At 48.2% G+C, this 19,684-nt stretch overlaps 1 protein-coding gene across 1 annotated transcript in view; it reads right to left on the reverse strand.

Annotated features, from left to right (window-relative positions):
* The window catches only part of LOXHD1 (lipoxygenase homology PLAT domains 1), a 197,999-nt gene that overhangs the window by 48,027 nt on the left and 130,288 nt on the right, over positions 1 to 19,684 (reverse strand). Inside the window, exons 28-30 of the mRNA XM_053407585.1 lie at positions 11,825 to 11,987; positions 9,686 to 9,840; positions 8,795 to 9,004 (exon numbers count right to left, since the gene is read on the reverse strand). Coding sequence (XP_053263560.1) covers positions 8,795 to 9,004; positions 9,686 to 9,840; positions 11,825 to 11,987 — 528 coding nt within the window. The remainder of the gene's footprint in view (positions 1 to 8,794; positions 9,005 to 9,685; positions 9,841 to 11,824; positions 11,988 to 19,684) is intronic.

A 19,684-nucleotide genomic window follows, 5' to 3' on the forward strand; every position in this document is an offset into this window, starting at 1 on the left:
TTGGAATTCTAATTAGCTCCTGGTTTTCAGTGGCCGTGGCAGTCAGAAAGCAGCTTTCTTTCTTTCACACATGGAAGCCACAGACTTTTCACCAGGAGAGACTAATGGTGCCAAAAGCAAAGCCTTGGCAAAAAAAAAAAAGCTTGTGAGTCATCATCAAGTGGATGAAAAGTCAGTGCTAAGGACATGGTTTTGCATAAGTTTCTAGGCCATATGAAATTATGCTGATGTGGAGACAGATACTACTCTCTTTCCTTCCCAGTACTAACATTTGGAGTTAGTTCCAGACCTTCCAAGTGTCCCTGTTTTCCATGGACGGTCCCAGATTTACAGAAACCTCATTTAATTCATGCTGTAAATTTGATTCATATCAGGTTCCTGATGTGATCCCAGAATGTCCCTCTTTTCCTTAAAGGTAAAGGTAAAGGCACCCCTGACCGTTAGGTCCAGTCGCGGATGACTCTGGGGCTGTGGTGCTCATCTCGCTCTATAGGCTGAGGGAGCCGGCTTTTGTCCGCAGACAGCTTCCGGGTCATGTGGCCAGCATGACTAAGCCGCTTCTGGCGAACCAGAACAGCGCACGGAAACGCCGTTTACCTTCCCACCGGAGCGGTACCTATTTAACTACTTGCACTTTGACGTGCTTTCGAACTGCTAGGTGGGCAGGAGCTGGGACCGAACAATGGGAGCTCACCCCATCATGGGGACTGCTGACCTTCTGATCGGCAAGCCCTAGGCTCTGTGGTTTAGACCACAGCGCCACCCACGTCCCTCCTCTTTTCCTTAAAGGTAAAGGGACCCCTGACCATTAGGTCCAGTCGTGACAGACTCTGGGTTGCGGCGCTCATCTCGCTTTATTGGCCGAGGGAGCCAGCATACAGCTTCCGGGTCATGTGGCCAGCATGACTAAGCCGCTTCTGGCGAACCAGAGCAGCGCACGGAAACGCCGTTTACCTCCCCGCCACAGCAGTACCTATTTATCTACCTTCACTTTGACGTGCTTTTGAACTGCTAGGTGGGCAGGAGCAGGGACCGAGCAACGGGAGCTCACCCCGTCACAGGATTCAAACTGCCAACCTTCTGATCGGCAAGCCCTAGGCTCTGTGGTTTAGACCACAGCGCCACCCGTGTCCCTCCTCTTTTCCGTAGGACGTCCCTATTTCCATCAGAGAAATGTTGCAGGGTATGGAGTTATGCTACCCCCAAGCCAAGGAGATAAGTACCTATGCAACCTTTAGAAGACATCTGAAGGCAGCCTTGTAGAGGGAATGCTTTTTAAATGTTTTATTATGGAATTAATACCCAAGGGGCATCATTTAGAGATGGACACATTTCATACTGCTCTTCAGGAGGTGCCCCCAACCCGCTCTGCCCTCAGCCCACCAACAGGCTGCTTGCAGGAGCAATGGAAGAGTTGAGCCATGTACAGGATCGTATCTCTTATTTCAGGAACAGAACAACTGCTGGCTTGGCTGGCTTCCTGCTCACAGAAGGGAAATGCTACTTGACATTTGACTTGCTCTCTGAATCAGCTATGCCTGCTGTGTTTTTGAGGAAGAGAACTTTTGGCTCAAATCTTGGGGAGGAAGAGGACGCAGAATGAGAGTTGCCCTTCCCATCTTTAGGAATGGGAGCGTGAAAGTCGGGGTTTCTTGACTTAACTAAAAAGTTTCGTGAGCCTATTTTTTTTAAAAAAAAACCTCATATATTTGTCACCCCCCTCAGTGATGACACCCAGGGTGGACCGCACCCACCACACACTCCTTCCTCCGCAACTGCCTATGAAGCCGTAAATGGCTCAGGACTGTAATACCTCAAGGACAGCATCTTTCCCTATGAACCTACCCGGACGCTGAGATCATCTTCTGAGGCCCTCCTTCGTGTGCCTCCTCCTCAAGAGGTCCGGAGGGTGGCAACACGAGAACAGGGCCTTCTCTGCAGTGGCTCCCCATCTGGGGAATGCTCTGCCCAGGGAAGTTCACCTGGTGCCTTCATTATACACCTTTGGACGCCAGGCAAAAACGTTCCTTTTTAGCCAGACCTTTGGTTGATCTGATTTACATCCTATGTCCTTTTAAAATGTGGGGTTTTTTTGAGGGGGGTGTCTATTGGGTTGTTGTTTTAATTTTTATTATGTCTTTTGTGGTTTTATATCTTGATTTTATTCTGTGAACCACCCTGAGACCCCTGCGTATAAAGACCCCTTGGCTAAAGATTGTGGATGGTCTGAAGAGAAAAAAGGCATGACCTACTGTTTAAGAGTAAGGCTACACCAGGGTTCTGTGGTTTGTTTGTTTCCAGAAATATTTAGCTTGTTCACAGTAAGGCACACAGTGGTACCTCGGGTTAAGTACTTAATTCATTCCGGAGGTCTGTTCTTAACCTGAAACTGTTCTTAACCTGAAGCACCACTTTAGCTAATGGGGCCTCCCGCTGCTGCCACGATGCCACCACGCAATTTCTGTTCTCATCCTGAAGCAAAGTTCTTAACCCGAGGTACTAGTTCTGGGTTAGCGGAGTCTGTAACCTGAAGCATATGTAACCCAAGGTACCACTGTATATAAATTCTAATAATAACAATACAGTGGTACCTCTGGTTACATACGTTTCAGGTTATATACGCTTCAGGTTACAGACTCCGCTAAACCAGAAATCATGCTTCAGGTTAAGAACTGTGCTTCAGGATGAGAACAGAAATCGTGCTCTGGTGGCGCGGCGGCAGCAGGAGGCTCCATTAGCTAAAGTGGTGCTTCAGGTTAAGAACAGTTTCAGGTTAAGAACGGACCTCCAGAACAAATTAAGTTCTTAACCCGAGGTACCACTGTATGCCTTACTGTGAACAAGCTAAATATTTCTGCTTTACTCTTCCCCACTGGAAAGAAACAAACCACAGAACCCTGGTGTAGCCTTACTCTTAAACAATAGGTCATGTCTCGTTTCTCTTCAGACCATCCACAATCTTTAGCCAAGCTTCCATTTTGGGTAGTCTGTTGGAGCAAAACAAGCCAGGATCCTTGGGTCGGATGTAATGGCAAACCGTCACATCCAAGAGATCAAAAGGTTTGTCTCCTCCAAGTCTCAGAGGGAAGAAAATGAAGAGCCCGAGATAGTGATGTTTGTGGAAAACCATTAACAATGTTTTGCTGCAGTGCGTGGAATGGGCCACAGAGTTGCTCCAGGGGACTTTGGGGAACAAGAAGACATTGGCTACTAGCCAACTAGCCCCAGCTGGGAGGAGCTTCAGGAAATGGCTTTGTGGTTTGCACCCAGTTCTTTGATTCCAGCCCCCTATGCACCCAAAAACAGCCCAAACGGCCTCCTTTTGCAGCTTGCAGCTGGTGCTATGAAAGTACGGCATTTTTACCCAGCGTTTGACCTGCCTTGCTAACATCTGACAGTGTAATTTGGAGCTATTGGGAAAAGGCATCACAACAAACGCTCTTAAGACACGCTGGGTTTTTGTTTTGAGTTGGTTTTTGTTTGCAATTCAGATTTGAATTATAACCAAGAGCTGGTCTTTGATCCTTGCTGTGAATCTTGCCTCTCTGAAACGGAAGTCTTTCCCCTTCAATCACCGAAACCTGATATGGTGCTCTGCTGGAAACAGCAGGTAATAGGTCCTATTTTCCCCAGGAATCTCACTGCAGTACTGACGCACTGGAGATAAAAATATAGCTTTTTTCGGAGATTCAACCATGGTATTTCCATCATCAATTCGCTTGCAGAAGCCTGGATTCTGGCTGTGGACAGTTCCAGGAGGAGAAAGCAAGGATGTTTTAAAGATGGCTTTTACCAGGTGTCACAGCTAATTGCCCAAAATAAGAAGAGATGCTGTCCGAGAAAATTAAGTTATAACAGAATGCCTGCAGCTACGCTAATAACCACCAAGATCACAGTGACACAGAGAAACTAGTTTCAGCTACTTCTGGGAATTTCCAGAAGTTTTCTGTTTGAAGAACTATCCCAAAACATTAACACACCCTTTCTTTCCATTATGATTGGTTGGTTGCTGTTGCTAGCAGGGAGAAATGGGTTTGAGCGGTAGCTGAAAAAGCCACTTCCGCCGTGCAAAGGAGGTGGTGTTGCGCGATTGGGGGAATCCCTGGCTGCGTCACCCCCTGGCCAGCCAATCGGCTGGCTCTGGGGGCATGGCCTGCCCTATTTAATGTAGGCGCGGCCGGGGATCTCCCTCTTTTGCCGCCTCCAGCTGCTCCTGTTTCCCACCCTCCCGCCCTTTACGGTTTTCGTTCCTTGACCTTGCTATGGACCTTGGTTGAGGGGCCTGGTAGGAATTTTTCCACTTGGCAAATTGGCACCAGCCACTTGGTTTTCGCCTACCTCGTAGCAAATCATCACAACTTTCTTGGTATTGACGGTTAGGCATTGGTATTGTTCTGTAGATGGAAGAGGGGAGGTAGCGCCATCACCTGCCCCACATATTGAAGGGTAGCCTGATAAAGGATTCTGGGGGCTGTGGTCCTGTCCGAAGCTTATGGAGCTGAGGGCCTAAGGCACGCCTCCGAGTGGTGACCCCCGGGGGAGTTCCTAGTTGATGTGCATCAGCAGGACTCCCCCTAGTGGTGGTTAACCCTTCCTGGACTTCAAGCGGACGGGCTGAAGTTGGATATAGTCGGTTAGGACCAAAGCCTAAGCCAATACCGCTCATCACCTGTAACCAATAAAGTTGTGGCCTTATTTAGCCCATTAAACTTAATAATTGTGTCATGTGTCTTTATTTCCACTGGGGGGGGGGGCGGGAACGCGCCACGCAAAGGAACAAACACAGGGTGCTGATGTAGGAGAATTTTGCATTCACATAGTTCTTTGAAGATACTCCAAGAATTATCAAATGGCTTCAGACAATCCCTAAAGCTAGCTAGCAAAGAAGATCGCAGAATCATAGAGTTGAAGAGTTAGAAGGGAGCTTGAGGATCCTCTAATCCAATCCCCAGCAATGCAGGAATATGCAGCTGTCCCATACTGGGATCGAACCTGCAACCTTGGCATTATGAGCACCATGCTGTAACAAACTGAGCTATCTAGCCAGCACAGATCTTTGGAAGATTCGCCACCTGCATTCATAGGATTATAGAACTGTGGAGTTGGAAAGGACCCAAAGGGTTCCATTGCCTGCCATACAGGAATCATACCTAAAATGATTGTGATGGTATATTTTTAAACTCTCAGTTATAATAATAATAATTTATTATTTATACCCCACCCATCTGGCTGGGTTTCCCCAGCCACTCTGGGCGGCTCCCAACAGAATATTAAAATACAATAGTCTATTAAACATTAAAAACTTCCCTAAACAGGGCTGCCTTCAGATGTCTTCTAAAAGTCTGGTAGTTGTTTTTCTCTTTGACATCTGGTGGGAGGGCATTCCACAGGGCGGGTGCCACTACCAAGAAGGCCCTCTGCCTGGTTCCCTGTAACTTGGCTTCTCGCAGCAAGGGAACCGCCAGAAGGCCATCGGGCACTGGACCTCAGTGTCCGGGCTGGATGATGGAGGGGGAGCGCTCCTTCAGGTATACTGGACCGAGGCCGTTTAGGGCTTTAAAGGTCAACACCAACACTTTGAATTATGCTCGGAAACGTACTGGGAGCCAATGTAGATCTTTCAAGACTGGTGTTATGTGGTCTTGGTGGCCGCTCCCAGTCACCAGTCTAGCTGCCGCATTCTGGATTAGTTGTAGTTTCCAGTCACCTTCAAAGGTAGCCCCACGTAGAGCGCATTGCAGTAGTTCAAGCAAGAGATAACCAGAGCATGCACCACTCTGGCAAGAAAGTCCACAGGCAGGTAGGGTCTCAGCCTGTGTACCAGATGGAGCTAATAAACAGCTGCCCTGCACACAGAATTGACCTGTGCCTCCATGGACAGCTGTGAGTCCAAAATCACTCCCAGGCTGCGTACCTGGTCCTTCAGGGGCACAGTTACCCCATTCAGGACCAGGGAGTCCTCCACACCAGCCAGCCCCCTGTCCCCCAAGAACAGTACTTCTGTCTTGTCAGGATTCAACCTCAATCTGTTAGCCGCCATCCATCCTCCAGCCACTTAACTGGTGTAGCAGGGTAAAATGGGTTCATGTGGTTCAGTTATTATTTACAGTGGTACCTCAGGTTAAGTACTTAATTTGTTCCGGAGGTCTGTTCTTAACCTGAAACTGTTCTTAACCTGAAACTAATGGGGCCTCCTGCTGCTGCCGTGCCGCTGGAGCCCGATTTCTGAAGCAAAGCTCTTAACCTGAAGCACTATTTCTGGGTTATCAGAGTCTGTAACCTGAAGCGTATGTAACCTGAAGCGTATGTAACCCGAGATACCGCTGTATTAGATTTCTCACCCAGTGGCTGAGGAAGCCTCTCTGGCACCTGGGGTGGCGCGAACCGCCCATAGGGAGGGATGGAACCCATTTCTGCCTCCTTCCTGTCCTCTCCCCTGCCTGCCTGCCTGCATGCCTGCTTACTTCAGCCAAGAGCGTGGAGTAACAGTGCGCCACCCCCCGCAACTCCCGACACAGGTGAGGGTGTGTGCTTCGCCGTGGTGGCCAGGCCGAGGGCACGATCTGGCATAGCAGCACTGCCGGGGGGTGCAATCTGGCACGGCCACAATCGGGCCCAGTCAAGATTTTGTCACCCCCACTCAGAGATGGCATCCAGGGCAGGCTACACCCACCTTGCTCCACCTCTGTTCTTACCTGCCTTTCATCACCAGGTATGGGGAAAGCTATGAGCCTAATCTGGCCCACCAGATTCTTAATCTGCCACAAAAGGTAAAGGGATCCCTGACCATTAGGTCCAGTCGTGGCCGACTCTGGGGTTGCGGCGCTCATCTCGCTTTATTGGCCAAGGGAGCCAGAGTACAGTTTCCGGGTCATGTGGCCAGCATGACTAAGCCGCTTCTGGCGAACCAGAGCAGCGCATGGAAACGCCGTTTACCTTCCTGCCGGAGCGGTACCTATTTATCTACTTGCACTTGGACGTGCTTTCGAACTGCTAGGTTGGCAGGAGTAGGGACCGAGCAACAGGACCTCAGCCCGCCGCGGGGATTCGAACCACGACCTTCCAATTGGCAAGTCCTAGGCTCTGTGGTTTAACCCACAGCGCCACCCGTGTCCCTAATCTGCCACAAGCACTCTCCTTAAGGCACCTGCTTTCTCCCTCGGCCATGCCCCTCCCCCACTTGTCCTGTTTGGTAGTGACCTAGCCAGGAAAGAAGAGACGTCTTCATCCTTTGCCAGTTTGCTTTGGCCTTTTCCCACTGTCTACTTTGGGCCCATCTTTTCCCTGCCCAGTAATTAGATATTCTGGGCAAAAAACATTCCCTGCCTCTCACTGTTAAAATTACACTGGCAATACATCATATACACACAAATCTACTTTTGCCCTCTGTCACCTCTGGGTTGTCGGTAGAACTCCAAAAGAATTTGAAAAGTAAGAAGAGAAGTGGCAAGATGAGATTGAGAAAATGATGGTGAGCATCACCAATGTGCCGTGAACGGATGGGGAAGGAGATAATTCCTTATTTTCTGTAGCTGGCAGGTTCCTCCATCTTTTACAAAAATATTTTAGATCTGCTAGTTCTACCCGCTGTCTACCTGGTCCCCAATTTCCCCTTTCTTTTCTTTCTGCAAACCTCTGCTTTCTGAGCCCTTGAATTCTGGATTTCTCTCGCTTCAGTAGATGTAAATTTAAAAAATAAATATTTTGTTTGCAGGAACTCTTACAAAAGGAAAGAAAGGCAGGAAGAAATTGGGGCAGTTTGTGTATTCATGAGCTGAAATCAGTCAAGCAAATATTATTGGCTTGCCTTCACATAGTTGTTGTTTTTAAAAACTCTTTTCCTGCTGTTTCCCCCAGGGGAAGCCCCTCTTTAGCCCTCAATTGGGGCAAACAGCAATTCAGGCTTTCTCTGGGTTGATGTTTCCTCCGATTTAGCACTAAAGAGCAGGCTTTCCCTGGGAAAAGAGAGGAGCAAGGATAAAACCGCTCAGAGCCATCCTTTCTAGGCATGGGACAAGTCGAAGTGTGGGTGCTCCCTCTGTCCACAAACAATAGACAGTTAATGACTTTTTGAAACAATGTTTTGATGCTTCCATTCCATTGAAAGGAATGTTACAGTTGGAATGGAAATTGTTGCCTTCTTACATCCCTGGCCACTTCTGGTTTGGCAACTGAGCTAAAAGCAAGACTGTACCATATTTTTCGCTCTATAAGATGCACTTTTTTCCTCCTAAAAAGTAAGGGGAAATGTCTGTGCGTCTTATGGAGCGAATGTGTGGTTGATCACTGGCTCCCTTTTGGCCCCACCCCCTTGCCCAGGCCTCCATTGTTGAATGTTCTGCAGACGGAGGCTGTTTGTTTCCCCAGCGACATGTGACTGGCTGATTAGAATATCTGTCTGGAAACTGTAGAAACGGCTCCCTTTCCTTTCCTAAAGAAGCTGCAGAACTGTGAGTTGAACCCCATAAAAACAGGATTTTTTCCCCTTTGCAAAGTAAGCTCAACAACTTTGAGCTGTTCTCAAAAACTGGGGCTTTTCCCCTTTGCAAAAGAAGCTGCACAACTGTGCGCTGATCCTCAAAAAATGGGGCTTTCCCCCTTTCCTCCTCTAAAAACTAGGTGTGTCATATGGTCTGATGCGTCTTACGGAGTGAAAAATACAGTACATCACAAACAGCCATTTCTCTTTCATACCACATCTGAAACTTAACATAAAACCCCCTGTGCCTCCCAGCCCTACAAACCTCTAGGGCACTGGGGCCCTACAGCCTCCTAAATAAATATTGTGATTTACTTTTTCAAAAAGGACCCGCTCTATCATCAGGTCCTCCTTCTTCCTTGAGAGCCAGCGTTCACACGGAAACAGGAACAATTCTTCTGTGTTGTCATTCAGGATCTCTACTTTCTCTAGGTACCAATCTGGCCTTGGGTTCGTGTTGTCATGCCGAATGTTGATTTTGAAGACAGCACCGAGGTCCACGGCTTGGACTGAGAATATGTCTTCCTGGGGAGAATGGAATGGAAAAAGGAGCCATTCTTCAAGGTTCTGTTTGTTATGCAAGCAGAAAAGTGCAGAGTGGCTAAGATCCAAGGAGTCTGAGACTTAAGCCCTGGCCTTTTTGCACTCACACTGTGACTCCATGAGACCTGTATTTAATGTGTACCATGAGGGTATGTAACTTGTGTTTCCTTAACTACCGTATTTTTCGCTCCACAAGATGCACTTTTTCCCTCCTAAAAAGTAAGGGGAAATGTGTGTGCATCTTATGGAGCGAATGCAGGCGGGAGGCTCTGCTCAGCGCTCCCTTTAAAGAGCCGTGTGGAGCGTGTGTGCGGCACTTGAGGGCTTTTCCCCAAGGAGGGAGAAGGGCAGCCCGTCAGTCCCTTTTCCCTCCTCGGGGAAAAGCCCCCAAGAGCTGCACACATGCTCCACACACACTTGGGGGCTTTTGGGATTCAGAATATTTTTTTCTTGTTTTCCTCCTCCAAAAACTAGGTGCGTCTTATGGTCTGGTGCGTCTTATAGAGCAAAAATATCGTAGTTGAAGATCAGGGTATGTGTGTACTTTTTTTCTGGGAAAGCCGTGTGCAGGGACAGAGTTTTTCCTTAAGTTTCTAGAAGCGCAAAAGCTGTACTTCTTTCTTATCAAGACGTTTGATGAAGAATACTCAGTTTTATCGATACCTGTCCTCTTTCGAACTTGTTCATGTTCGTTTCAGAGCTGCTGAGTTGTCTCTCGCCTGTGTCTCCCAGGTCTCCATATATCGTCAAGAACACGCTGGCATCCGTCCCAGCGCCGAAAATATCGCCGGTGAAAACGCTAATCTTGTACGTATGGACTGGGCAAAGTGGGAGGGAGAAGACCACATTTTAATGTAGGCTTTCAGAGCACTGACATCAATGACCAGATGAGCAATGTTCAACTGATCCTAGCTTGCAATCACTTATGAATGAACAAAGGAAGCTAGTTTGTAGCAGGTTAGGCCCTTGGCCCATCTAACCTTGCAATGCAATTTGGCATCCGTTCCCTGCAAGGTCTCAAGCAAAGCTGTTTTCCAACCCCACAACCAGACACCTTTCTATGGGAGATACTGAGGGTTGAACCCAGGACATTTCATGCACAAAGCAGGTGATTTACCACTGAGTTAGAAGGTGGCTAAGAAAAATACCCATTTCTCCAACTCAGTATTAATCTCTTTGTAAGTGTTCTGGAAGGGACGGACATGTGCGTGGTGAGTTTTTGTTGGAAAAAGCAAGGCTTGCTCAGCTATAGGCTCCAGGCACATGTCAGCTGCCTTCTTTCAATGCTCTCCAACTTCCAGCAACATTCCTGCAGAGTGCTAGAAAGAAATCTAAGACATAATGGATTTTGAAAGCATTTTATTTAGTCTAGCACTCCTTCCCCCCCTCCTTCTCTCTTTTTAAAAAAGGGCTTGCTTGAAAGAAACAAGATGAAACATAAAGGAAAATTAACTGCTCCAAAAGGGGCACTTGAGGGAAAACGGAAAATCATCACTGAAGAGGATACTATTATGAATGCTCATTATTCAATATTTGATTTGGCTTTAACACAGCTTGTAAGCACTTGTTTACACTGTCTGAGACAGCAACCTCTCCCCTCCCCTTAAGACAGTCTTTTATTTAGCGTATTTTCAAGATCATGGGTTGAATCTAAGACTATGGGGCTGCTGCACACACAATGCAGCCACAAACACAAACTTACCATGAGACTAAAGGCTCATGCACACATGCCTTATGCCCTGTGCTAGGAACAGTCTGCACTTTAAAGTGCTTCCCCCTTTTTTTTCTTTGCCCCAGCACTTTCCCCACAAAAACCCACTCTTTAATGCAGAATCAGAACAAATGGCAGTTCGTGTTTTCTGCAGATTGCTCTTTGCAGTAAAGGGTAGGTTTCCTCAGCGAAAGTGCCAGGGCGAAGGGAAAAAAATGCTCTGAGATGGCGCTTTAAAGCACAGACCTGTCCCTAGAAACACAGCACAGTGGAATGAGGCAGCAGAATCCTGAGCTAGCATGGATTATACCACTTTGGACAACATGGATTGCATTTTTTGAGTACTCCCATTTAAAAAATCCCTGCAAAGAGTACACGTACCTGCAATAATTACATATTATTCTGGTCTATCCCCACCTCCAATTCCATCTCCCTTCCCCTCCCCTTATTCCTATTTTGTAGATCAGAGGTTCCCAAACTTATTTGGCCAACCACCCACTTTTCAGGGGGGGAATACTCAGAGCCCTGCCCCCCCCCCAGAAATCTACCTTCTTTAAGTGAAGTGTCGGGGTTGGCCAAAGAGGCAGGCAAGCTGGGATCCACTTCCTGGATCTGGGTGATGCTGAAAAGGGTTCCCGCAAGCCTGGGGAATCCTCTCATCTCCAACATGACTGCCAGATCCAGGGGAGCCACTGTCGCAATCCTGCAACAGCGCCTGACCTGGCGATAAGCGTCCTTACACAACAGAACGAATGTTTCCCCCCCAATTATTTATTCTCTTCTTTCTTTATGCTTCCACTGCCCGCTTATTTTTATTCAATGTGCCCCAATTGCACTCAAGGCTACTACCACTCCCCCTGGATCGTTCCAGCACCCCCCAGCGGGTGATATTACCCACTTTGGTAAAACATCACATTCTAGATTGTAAGTGCTTTGAGGCAAAGACCCACCCTCTTATTCTTTGCAAAATACCATGTTCACTACACATATAAATACATGCCATAGGTAAATTATACTGAATTAGCACAGCGGGGAGTGGGTTGATCTAGAGTAGGGGCTGCCAAACTCTGGTCTGGTGGGATTTGACTCACTTTCCAGCGGATCATCAATTAGTTCATCGATCTGCTTGAGCGTCCCATCTTTCAACAGTTTTTCAGTAAAGACTCTGGATGGAACCAGCTCCCTCATAATCTCGCCATCATCTTCAGAGGTGGCCAGCCACTTCTCACAAGGAAACGTTGTTTTTTCAGAACCCTAATGAGGGGTGGGGAATAGCAGAGCGCAACAAACATAAGTAGCGGAACAATGTATGTAGATACCAGGTCAGCAACCCAAATATTTGAGAAATAAATTTATGTCAGGGTTCAGCCCTACCCAGACATCTTCAGGACATAAGAAGAGTCCTTCTGGATCAGGCGAGTGGCCCTTCTAGTCCAGCATTCTGTGGTCCACCAGATGCCCATGGAAAACCCTGAGCACAAGAGCATCTCTCCCCTCCTGTTGTTGCCAGCAACTGGTATTCAAATCTGAGATCTCCTCAGATGAGGAACAAGGAGAGCAGGACCCTCCCCACACTTCCTACAACCCCATCAGGTTTGAATTGGAGGTCCCCACACCAACCCTCTCAGACCACCACCCCTCATCTCAGCCAGGACCACAGGAGCAGAGGAGACCATGAAGCAGCCAGGAAGTTCAGAGCCACCAATGAAGGGCCCAACTAGCTGTGAATTTGGGAGGATGGAGAAGCACATAGGAGCACATGCTGAAATCTGGGCTGGGCTAAGAGCCAGGAAGGGGTGAAGCCTTCAGCTCCCAGGCTGATGTGCTGGGTTGCTGATGCAACAGGTCTCTATCCATCCTGACCTAGGGGAACCCACTCATCGAAACAGGGATGGAGAGACTTTGTTTAGACTGAGGACCGCTTTCCATTCTGGGCCACTTTGCAGAAGCCACCTGCCAGTGGTGAGTGGGGTGAGAGGCAAAAAGTGAGTGGAGCAACTAACGTACATGTTTCCTTTGTGCAGTAGCCTGTTTTCTGGGCTCTCACATCTCTGTCCAGGCAAGCAAGAGGCACTGCCAGCTTTCAAGGACACATTCTGGGCTGCTGGAAACACTCAAGGAAGGTGTGAAGCAGTCCTAGTGAAGAACATGACTTGGGGAGCATCACATGAGGATCAGGGGTGTGGCTAGAGAAGAGGTGTGGCCTAGAGAGAGTCCCCAAGGCCCAATAGAGAGGCACGAGGATGGCACTGTGTCAACAGCACTCCAAAAAGGCACCTGCAACCAGCGCCCAATGCACATTATCAATGTACATTTTTCTTTGGTCTGTAGATGCCAGGGACCAATTTATGAACTTTCTGCATGCAAACTCCACCACTGAGTTACATCTGAAGGCCAAATGAGACAGGGCATAACGCAAGGCGGGGGGTTATTGTTTTTAAAAAATGCAAATGTAAGTAAACACCATTCATGGGGGAATCCCACATTGCAATGCCAGCTTCAGAGGAAGGGTTTTCCTTGGGACTCAGCAAGGGAGGAGATGGATAGACTTTCCCTCCCCAATGCAGTGATCCGGATAATCATCAATATACCTTCCCCTCCTCCAGCCGATGCTGTTTGCATAACAAAACAACCTGCACCTTTTAATACGAAGAGCTACTTTGACATTAATGTCACGCCTAGTTTGTTCTCCCCGGAAAAAGCTCTTTGCTGTCAGCTGTTGGTCAGTTCTCCAGTGCCCTGTGAGCTCACGGAGAGCAGCCACAATATATAAATAAAATGTAGCATATAAAGTCACATTTTGCAACGGAGGAGCCTATCCTCACCCCCTGTGCTGTCAGAACCTCCTCACTGCTGTCTGTCGGTTCTCCCTGCCCTTCCTCTCTGCACAACCAGATAACTGAGATCCCACTGAAACGCTCCGATTTGCTTGCCCCCACCTGCCCCAATACTCAGCACAGCAGATGAAATATAATTGTGAAATTTAACTGGCACATGTTGCTGTGGCTTTAGCCCTCTGCAGCGAAGTCAGCTTGTCCTGCCCAAATGCTTTTCAATTTAATCTGACCTCATTTCCCCCCCTTGCCGCGCACAGATACGCGGAGAGGCTTCTTAGCAGTCTAATCAGGTAGCAGGGCTTTTAGCGGCTTGGCAGCCTATTGCTATCCTGTGGCAGGCCGTAATATCCTGCGGCGGATGATGGCACGATCATGCAGCACTCGGCTCTTTCCTTCCTCCTATTCCTGTTCCTCCTCCTCCTCCTCCTCCCCTCCCCTTCCCCTCTCCACGTGCCCAAATCTAAAAGCTCAGCAAGAATATGTGTGGCTGCTCAGACGCATCACCATGGCCTGCTACTACATCCCCTCCAGGCATTCTCATTAACAAGGTTTCGTCAAGGGCTGGTTATGGCTACAGAAAAAAGAAAAAGGAAAAAAACGAGGAGGAAGGGGAGGAAGCAAGGGGCACAAGCAGCCAGTCACTGTCTGCAGGGAGCTATCCAGAGTGCTGATTCCGATCAACGCAAGCCAGGCAAAGGATTTTGACTGGCTATTTCACATCAAAACAGAAAGATCCATTATACAGTGGTACCTCGGGTTACATACGCTTCAGGTTACAGACTCCGCTAACCCAGAAATAGTACCTCGGGTTAAGAACTTTGCTTCAGGATGAGAACAGAAATCGTGCTCCAGTGGCGCAGCAGCAGTGGGAGGTCCCATTAGCTAAAGTGGTGCTTCAGGTTAAGAACAGTTTCAGGTTAAGAATGGACCTCCAGAATGAATTAAGTACTTAACCCAAGGTACCACTGTATGTGGGGTTTTGTGTCAGCGTCGCTTGTGCAGGTTCTCTGCTATTCACTTGTGTCCACCCCCAATAACCTTCCCCCCCCCTTCTACCTCTTTCTAATGTCTCAGCAAATGAAACTGATCTCTAAAAAATGTTACTGGGAGAGAGAGAGAGAGAGAGAGAGAGAGAGAGAGAGAGAGAGAGAGAGAGAGAGAGATTGCACGTACTTTTGTAAACCAAGAAAATCTTTAATAAAACAGAAAGGTCCAGCCGTTCCTCTGCATTCTCGACTGAAAACAGCCCCTCTGGTCTCTAGACCCTATTTCCACCCAAGCCACTCCTCCTGCTGCTGTCCTCAGCACCTGACTTCTCCTGCCCCTTTGATCCCCTTCGCCGTCTTCCCAGAGCATCCTTTAGCTCCTCGCTGCTTCTCCACCCACAATCCATTCTGCCCATTTCCATCCAGCTACTGCCTTGCCTGCTTCTCAGCCCTGCCTCTCCTTTGGTCTTTCCACCAGGCGTCCTGCCCCACAGGCTCATGACAGCAGGGGAAAGGGGAGCCAGAAGGAGGCACATGAGGGAGGGAGGGAGGCAGGGGTCCAATCTGCCGAGTGCAGACCAAAGCCACTTAAGAGACAGCTGCCGGTGGCTGCCTGCTTCCTCCCCAGCATGCCGGGGAAGGCTTCCTTTGTTCCTAGATGTGGCTGGATTTTGAAGAGCGTGCGCCGTTAGCACAGGAGCACCAGAAGCTAACGGCGCATAATGTGCAACAGCGAGAGCTCATTAGTTTCAGGGAGGGGAAAGCAGAGAAGCTGCTGCAGTTATCTAAGAGTCCCTTGAGGATATTGCCTGCTCTCTTCCATCCTTCAAGGCAGCTCTCTGCTTCCCTGCTTGGTGTCGTCTCGTGATATAACAATACATCAAGACATTAGGAGGCAAATCCTGGGTTCGGTGCTTGGTTTGTAACACTGACGTTTGGGGAGTGGGCTGGCTGGGAAGAAATGGCAGCGGGGGGGTAGGGAGTGATGAACTATTCCCTTGCACAGCAGTTTCTGCTATTTTTTTATCCACTTTTTGGGTGGGGAGAGGTCCAGTCAGGTTTCAAGATTGTAAAGCAACCTGATTTGGAGGGCAGACTCAGGATGACCTGAAGGGCATTTGCAGGTGGACATTGGCAGCTGTCACTCTGCTTTAGCCTGTTAATTATCCCCTGAAAACAACCCATTTCAACGCTTACATTACTTGGCATGTGGGTACAGGTGAATGTTTTTCTGCCCACTGCAGAATGGGTACAGGTGAACGTTTTTCTGCCCACTCCCTTATAATTATTATTATTATTATTATTATTATTATTATTATTATTATTATTTATACCCCGCCCATCTGGCTGGGTTTCCCCAGCCACTCTGGGCGGCTTCCAACAAAACGCTAAAATACAATAACCTATTAAACATTAAAAGCTTCCCTAAACAGAGCTGCCTTCAGATGTCGTCTAAAAGTTTGGTAGTTATTGTTCTCTTTGACATCTGGTGGGAGGGTGTTCCACAGGGCAGGTGCCACCACTGAAAAGGCCCTCTGCCTGCTTCCCTGTAACTTGGCTTCTCATAGCAAAGCCAATGAGAAGCCCTCAGTGCCCTGTTCTATGCCTTCCCAGCCTAAGAGCATGCCTCTTCCATTTCCCTCAGACTCTGGGCATGTCTCCCTTGTCGCTCTTCCTGCTCCACATCCAGGCAGGAGGCTGCATCTGCGGAATCAGATACAGGCCATTTAAGGATTGCAGATGGCTCTTCCAGAGGGGAGGAGCCACTGCAAGAGTAGGCCCTGCCGGCCTTCTTAAGTCTTCAGGGAACATTTTCCACACTCGGCCAACAGGGTGCACTGGGAGCTGCTCAGTTTCTGACCTTCCTGAGGAAGCAAGATACCGTATTTTTCGCTCTATAAGACGCACCAGACCACAAGACACACCTAGTTTTTGGAGGAGGAAAACAAGAAGAAAAAATTTCTGAATCTCAGAAGCCAGAACAGCAAGAGGGATCGCTGTGCAGTGAAAGCAGCAATCCCTCTTGCTGTTCTGGCTTCTGGGATAGCTGCACAGCCTGCATTCGCTCCATAAGACACACACACATTTCCCCTTACTTTTTAGAAGGGAAAAAGTGAGTCTTATAGAGCAAAGAATACGGTACATTTTGTTTTGATAATAATAATAATAATAATAATAATAATAATAATAATAATAATAATAATTTTTTTATTTATACCCCGCCCTCCCCAGCCAAGGCCGGGCTCAGAGCGGCTTACAAGCAATAATAAAAACAAGAAGAATGATTACAACTTAAAAACAAAAATAAAATACAACATTAAAATAATGGAACATTAAAATATTAAAATGTAGCCTCATTGCAGGAGGAGAAGGAAAAGAAAAAAGAAAGAGAGGGAGGGAGGGAATCAAATTGGCTCCAAGCCAAAGGCCAGGCAGAACAACTCTGTCTTACAGGCCCTGCGGAAAGAAATCAGATCCTGCAGGGCCCTGGTCTCATGAGGCAGAGCGTTCCACCAGGCCGGAGCCAGAGTTGAAAAGGCCCTGGCTCTGGTTGAAGCCAATCTAACTTCCTTAGGGCCTGGGACCACTAGGGTGTTGTTATTTATGGACCTTGAGGCTCTCCGTGGGGCATACCAGGAGAGGCAGTCCCGTAGGTACGAGGGTCCTAGGCCGTGAAGGGCTTTAAAGGTCAAAAGCAGCACCTGAAATCTGACCCTGTACTCCACCGGGAGCCAGTGCAGCTTGAAAAGCACTGGGTGAATATGCTCCCATGGCAAAGACCCCGCGAGGAGCCTCGCTGCAGCATTCTGTACCCGCTGGAGTTTCTGGGACAGCTTCAAGGGCAGCCCCGCGTAGAGCGAATTACAGTAGTCAAGCCTGGAGATGACCGTCGAATGGATCACTGTGGCCAGGTCGGGCAGGAAAGGTAAGGGACCAACTGCTTGATGCGGCGAAGGTGGAAAAATGTCGCCTTGGCTGTTGCTGTAACTTGCGCCTCCATGGAAAGGGAGGCGTCAAGGATTACACCCAAACTCTTAACGGAAGGCAATGGCACTAATTGGGCCCCGGCAAGAGAAGGGAGTTGGTCCCTCATCCCCATGCCATCCCAACCTAGCCATAGGACCTCTGTCTTCGAAGGATTTAGTTTCAATCGGCTCCCACGAAACCATCCAGCCACAGCTTCCAAGCATCTGGTTAGTGTGTTCGGGGCCGAGTCGGTGTGGCCATCCATCAGCAGATAGAGCTGAGTGTCATCAGCATATTGGTGACAGCCCAGCCCAAAGCTCCAGATAATCTGGGCAAGGGGGCGCATAAAGATGTTAAAAAGCATCGGGGAGAGAATTGCGCCCTGCGGCACTCCACACACCAAGGAGTGGCGTGACGACATTTCCCTCCCTAGTGCCACCCTCTGTCCCCGACCAGAGATAAAAGAGCACAACCAGTTACGGGCTATGCCCTGTATCCCCACGTCTGCGAGGCGGTGGTCCAGAAGATCATGATCGACCATATCAAAGGCTGCTGACAAATCTAAAAGGATCAGCAGTCCTGACCCGCCTCGATCCAGTTGTCTATGGATATCATCTGTTAGGGCAACCAGAGCCGTCTCCGTCCCAAAACCAGGACGGAAACCGGACTGAAATGGATCTAATGCCGATGTTTCCTCCAGAAACCTACCAAGCTGTTCAACAACCGCTCTCTCAATTACCTTACCCAGGTATGGAAGATTTGAAACTGGGCGGTAATTGGATAGGTCTAAGGGATCTAATGAAGTTTTTTTTAAGAGTGAACACACCACTGCTTCCTTCAGTTCCCCTGGGAATGTCCCCGTGTCAAGGGACAAATTGATAATTTCAACCAGGGGGGTCCGCGCAACATCTGGACACTCCCTAATCAGCCAAGACGGGCACGGATCAAGGAGGCAGGTGGTGGGTCTACCAACTTGGAGGAATCTATCCACATCAGTAGGGAGTATCCGATCAAAATGGTCCAACACTGGACCTGAAGTCAGTTGAGGGGCCTCCAGTTCAGTCACTGTATCTAAATTGGCAGGGAGGTCACGGCGGAGCAACAGGACTTTCTCCACAAAAAAGCTCGTGAATGCCTCACAGCTGTGGGTTGAATTTGTGCTTAAATTTGGTTGTCCTCCTAAGGACGTTATTGACCTAATTATTCTAAAAAGTTGTGCCGGGCGAGAGCTAGCGGATGCAATGGAAGCTGCAAAGTAAGATTTCTTAGCAGCTTTCATAGCCATCTCATAGGCTTTCATAAGCGTCCTATAAGATGTTCTTGAGGCTCCGTCACGAGTCCGTCGCCATACTCGCTCTAGCCGTCTGAGATCCCGCTTCATTTTCCGGAGCTCCTCAGTAAACCAAGGGGCCCGGTTTCAACGGGGTCGCAGAGGGCGCTTAGGCGCGATCTCATCAATGGCTGCCAAGAGCCGGTTATTCCAGTCCTCAACAAGGTCATCTAATGAGTCGCCAGGAGGAGCAGGATGAGATAGGCAGCACGTTAACTGGAAAATTAGCACCATAAAATTTTAGAGCAGAGCGCAGGAAGCTGCCTTACAGTGAGTCAGAACCAGTGGTATATTTAGCTCAATATTCTTGACACGGACCGGCAGGGGCTGTCCAGAGTTTCAGACAGGGATACTCTCCCAGCCCTACCTAGAGATAATGGGGATTGAGCCCGGAACTTTCTGCATGCAAAGCAGCTACTCTACCCTGAGCTGTTTGCTTTTTTCTTTAAGTTCTATTTTTTTAAAAAAATCCTCAAGAAAATTCATCACCATTTTTACTGCGAATTTCTCCAAATATCCACGTTTTTGCATGCCCTTCTGCCTGATACACACAATTTTGCAAAGGGATTTCCCTAATGTAATGCACTGATATGTGCATATCCGTGTGTTTTTGTGCACACTGCTTTGCCAGGGAACCTCATTGCAAGATGCGAAAAAGTGCAAATAATAATAATAATAATAATAATAATAATAATAATAATAATAATAATAATTTATTATTTATACACAGCCCATCTGGCTGGGTTTCCCCAGCCACTCTGGGCGGCTTCCAACAAAATATTAAAATACAGTAATACATCAAATATTAAAAGCTTCCCTAAACAGGGCTGC

The sequence above is a fragment of the Podarcis raffonei genome, chromosome 11 (assembly GCF_027172205.1).
Source record: "Podarcis raffonei isolate rPodRaf1 chromosome 11, rPodRaf1.pri, whole genome shotgun sequence".
NCBI classification, from domain to species: Eukaryota; Metazoa; Chordata; class Lepidosauria; order Squamata; family Lacertidae; genus Podarcis; species Podarcis raffonei.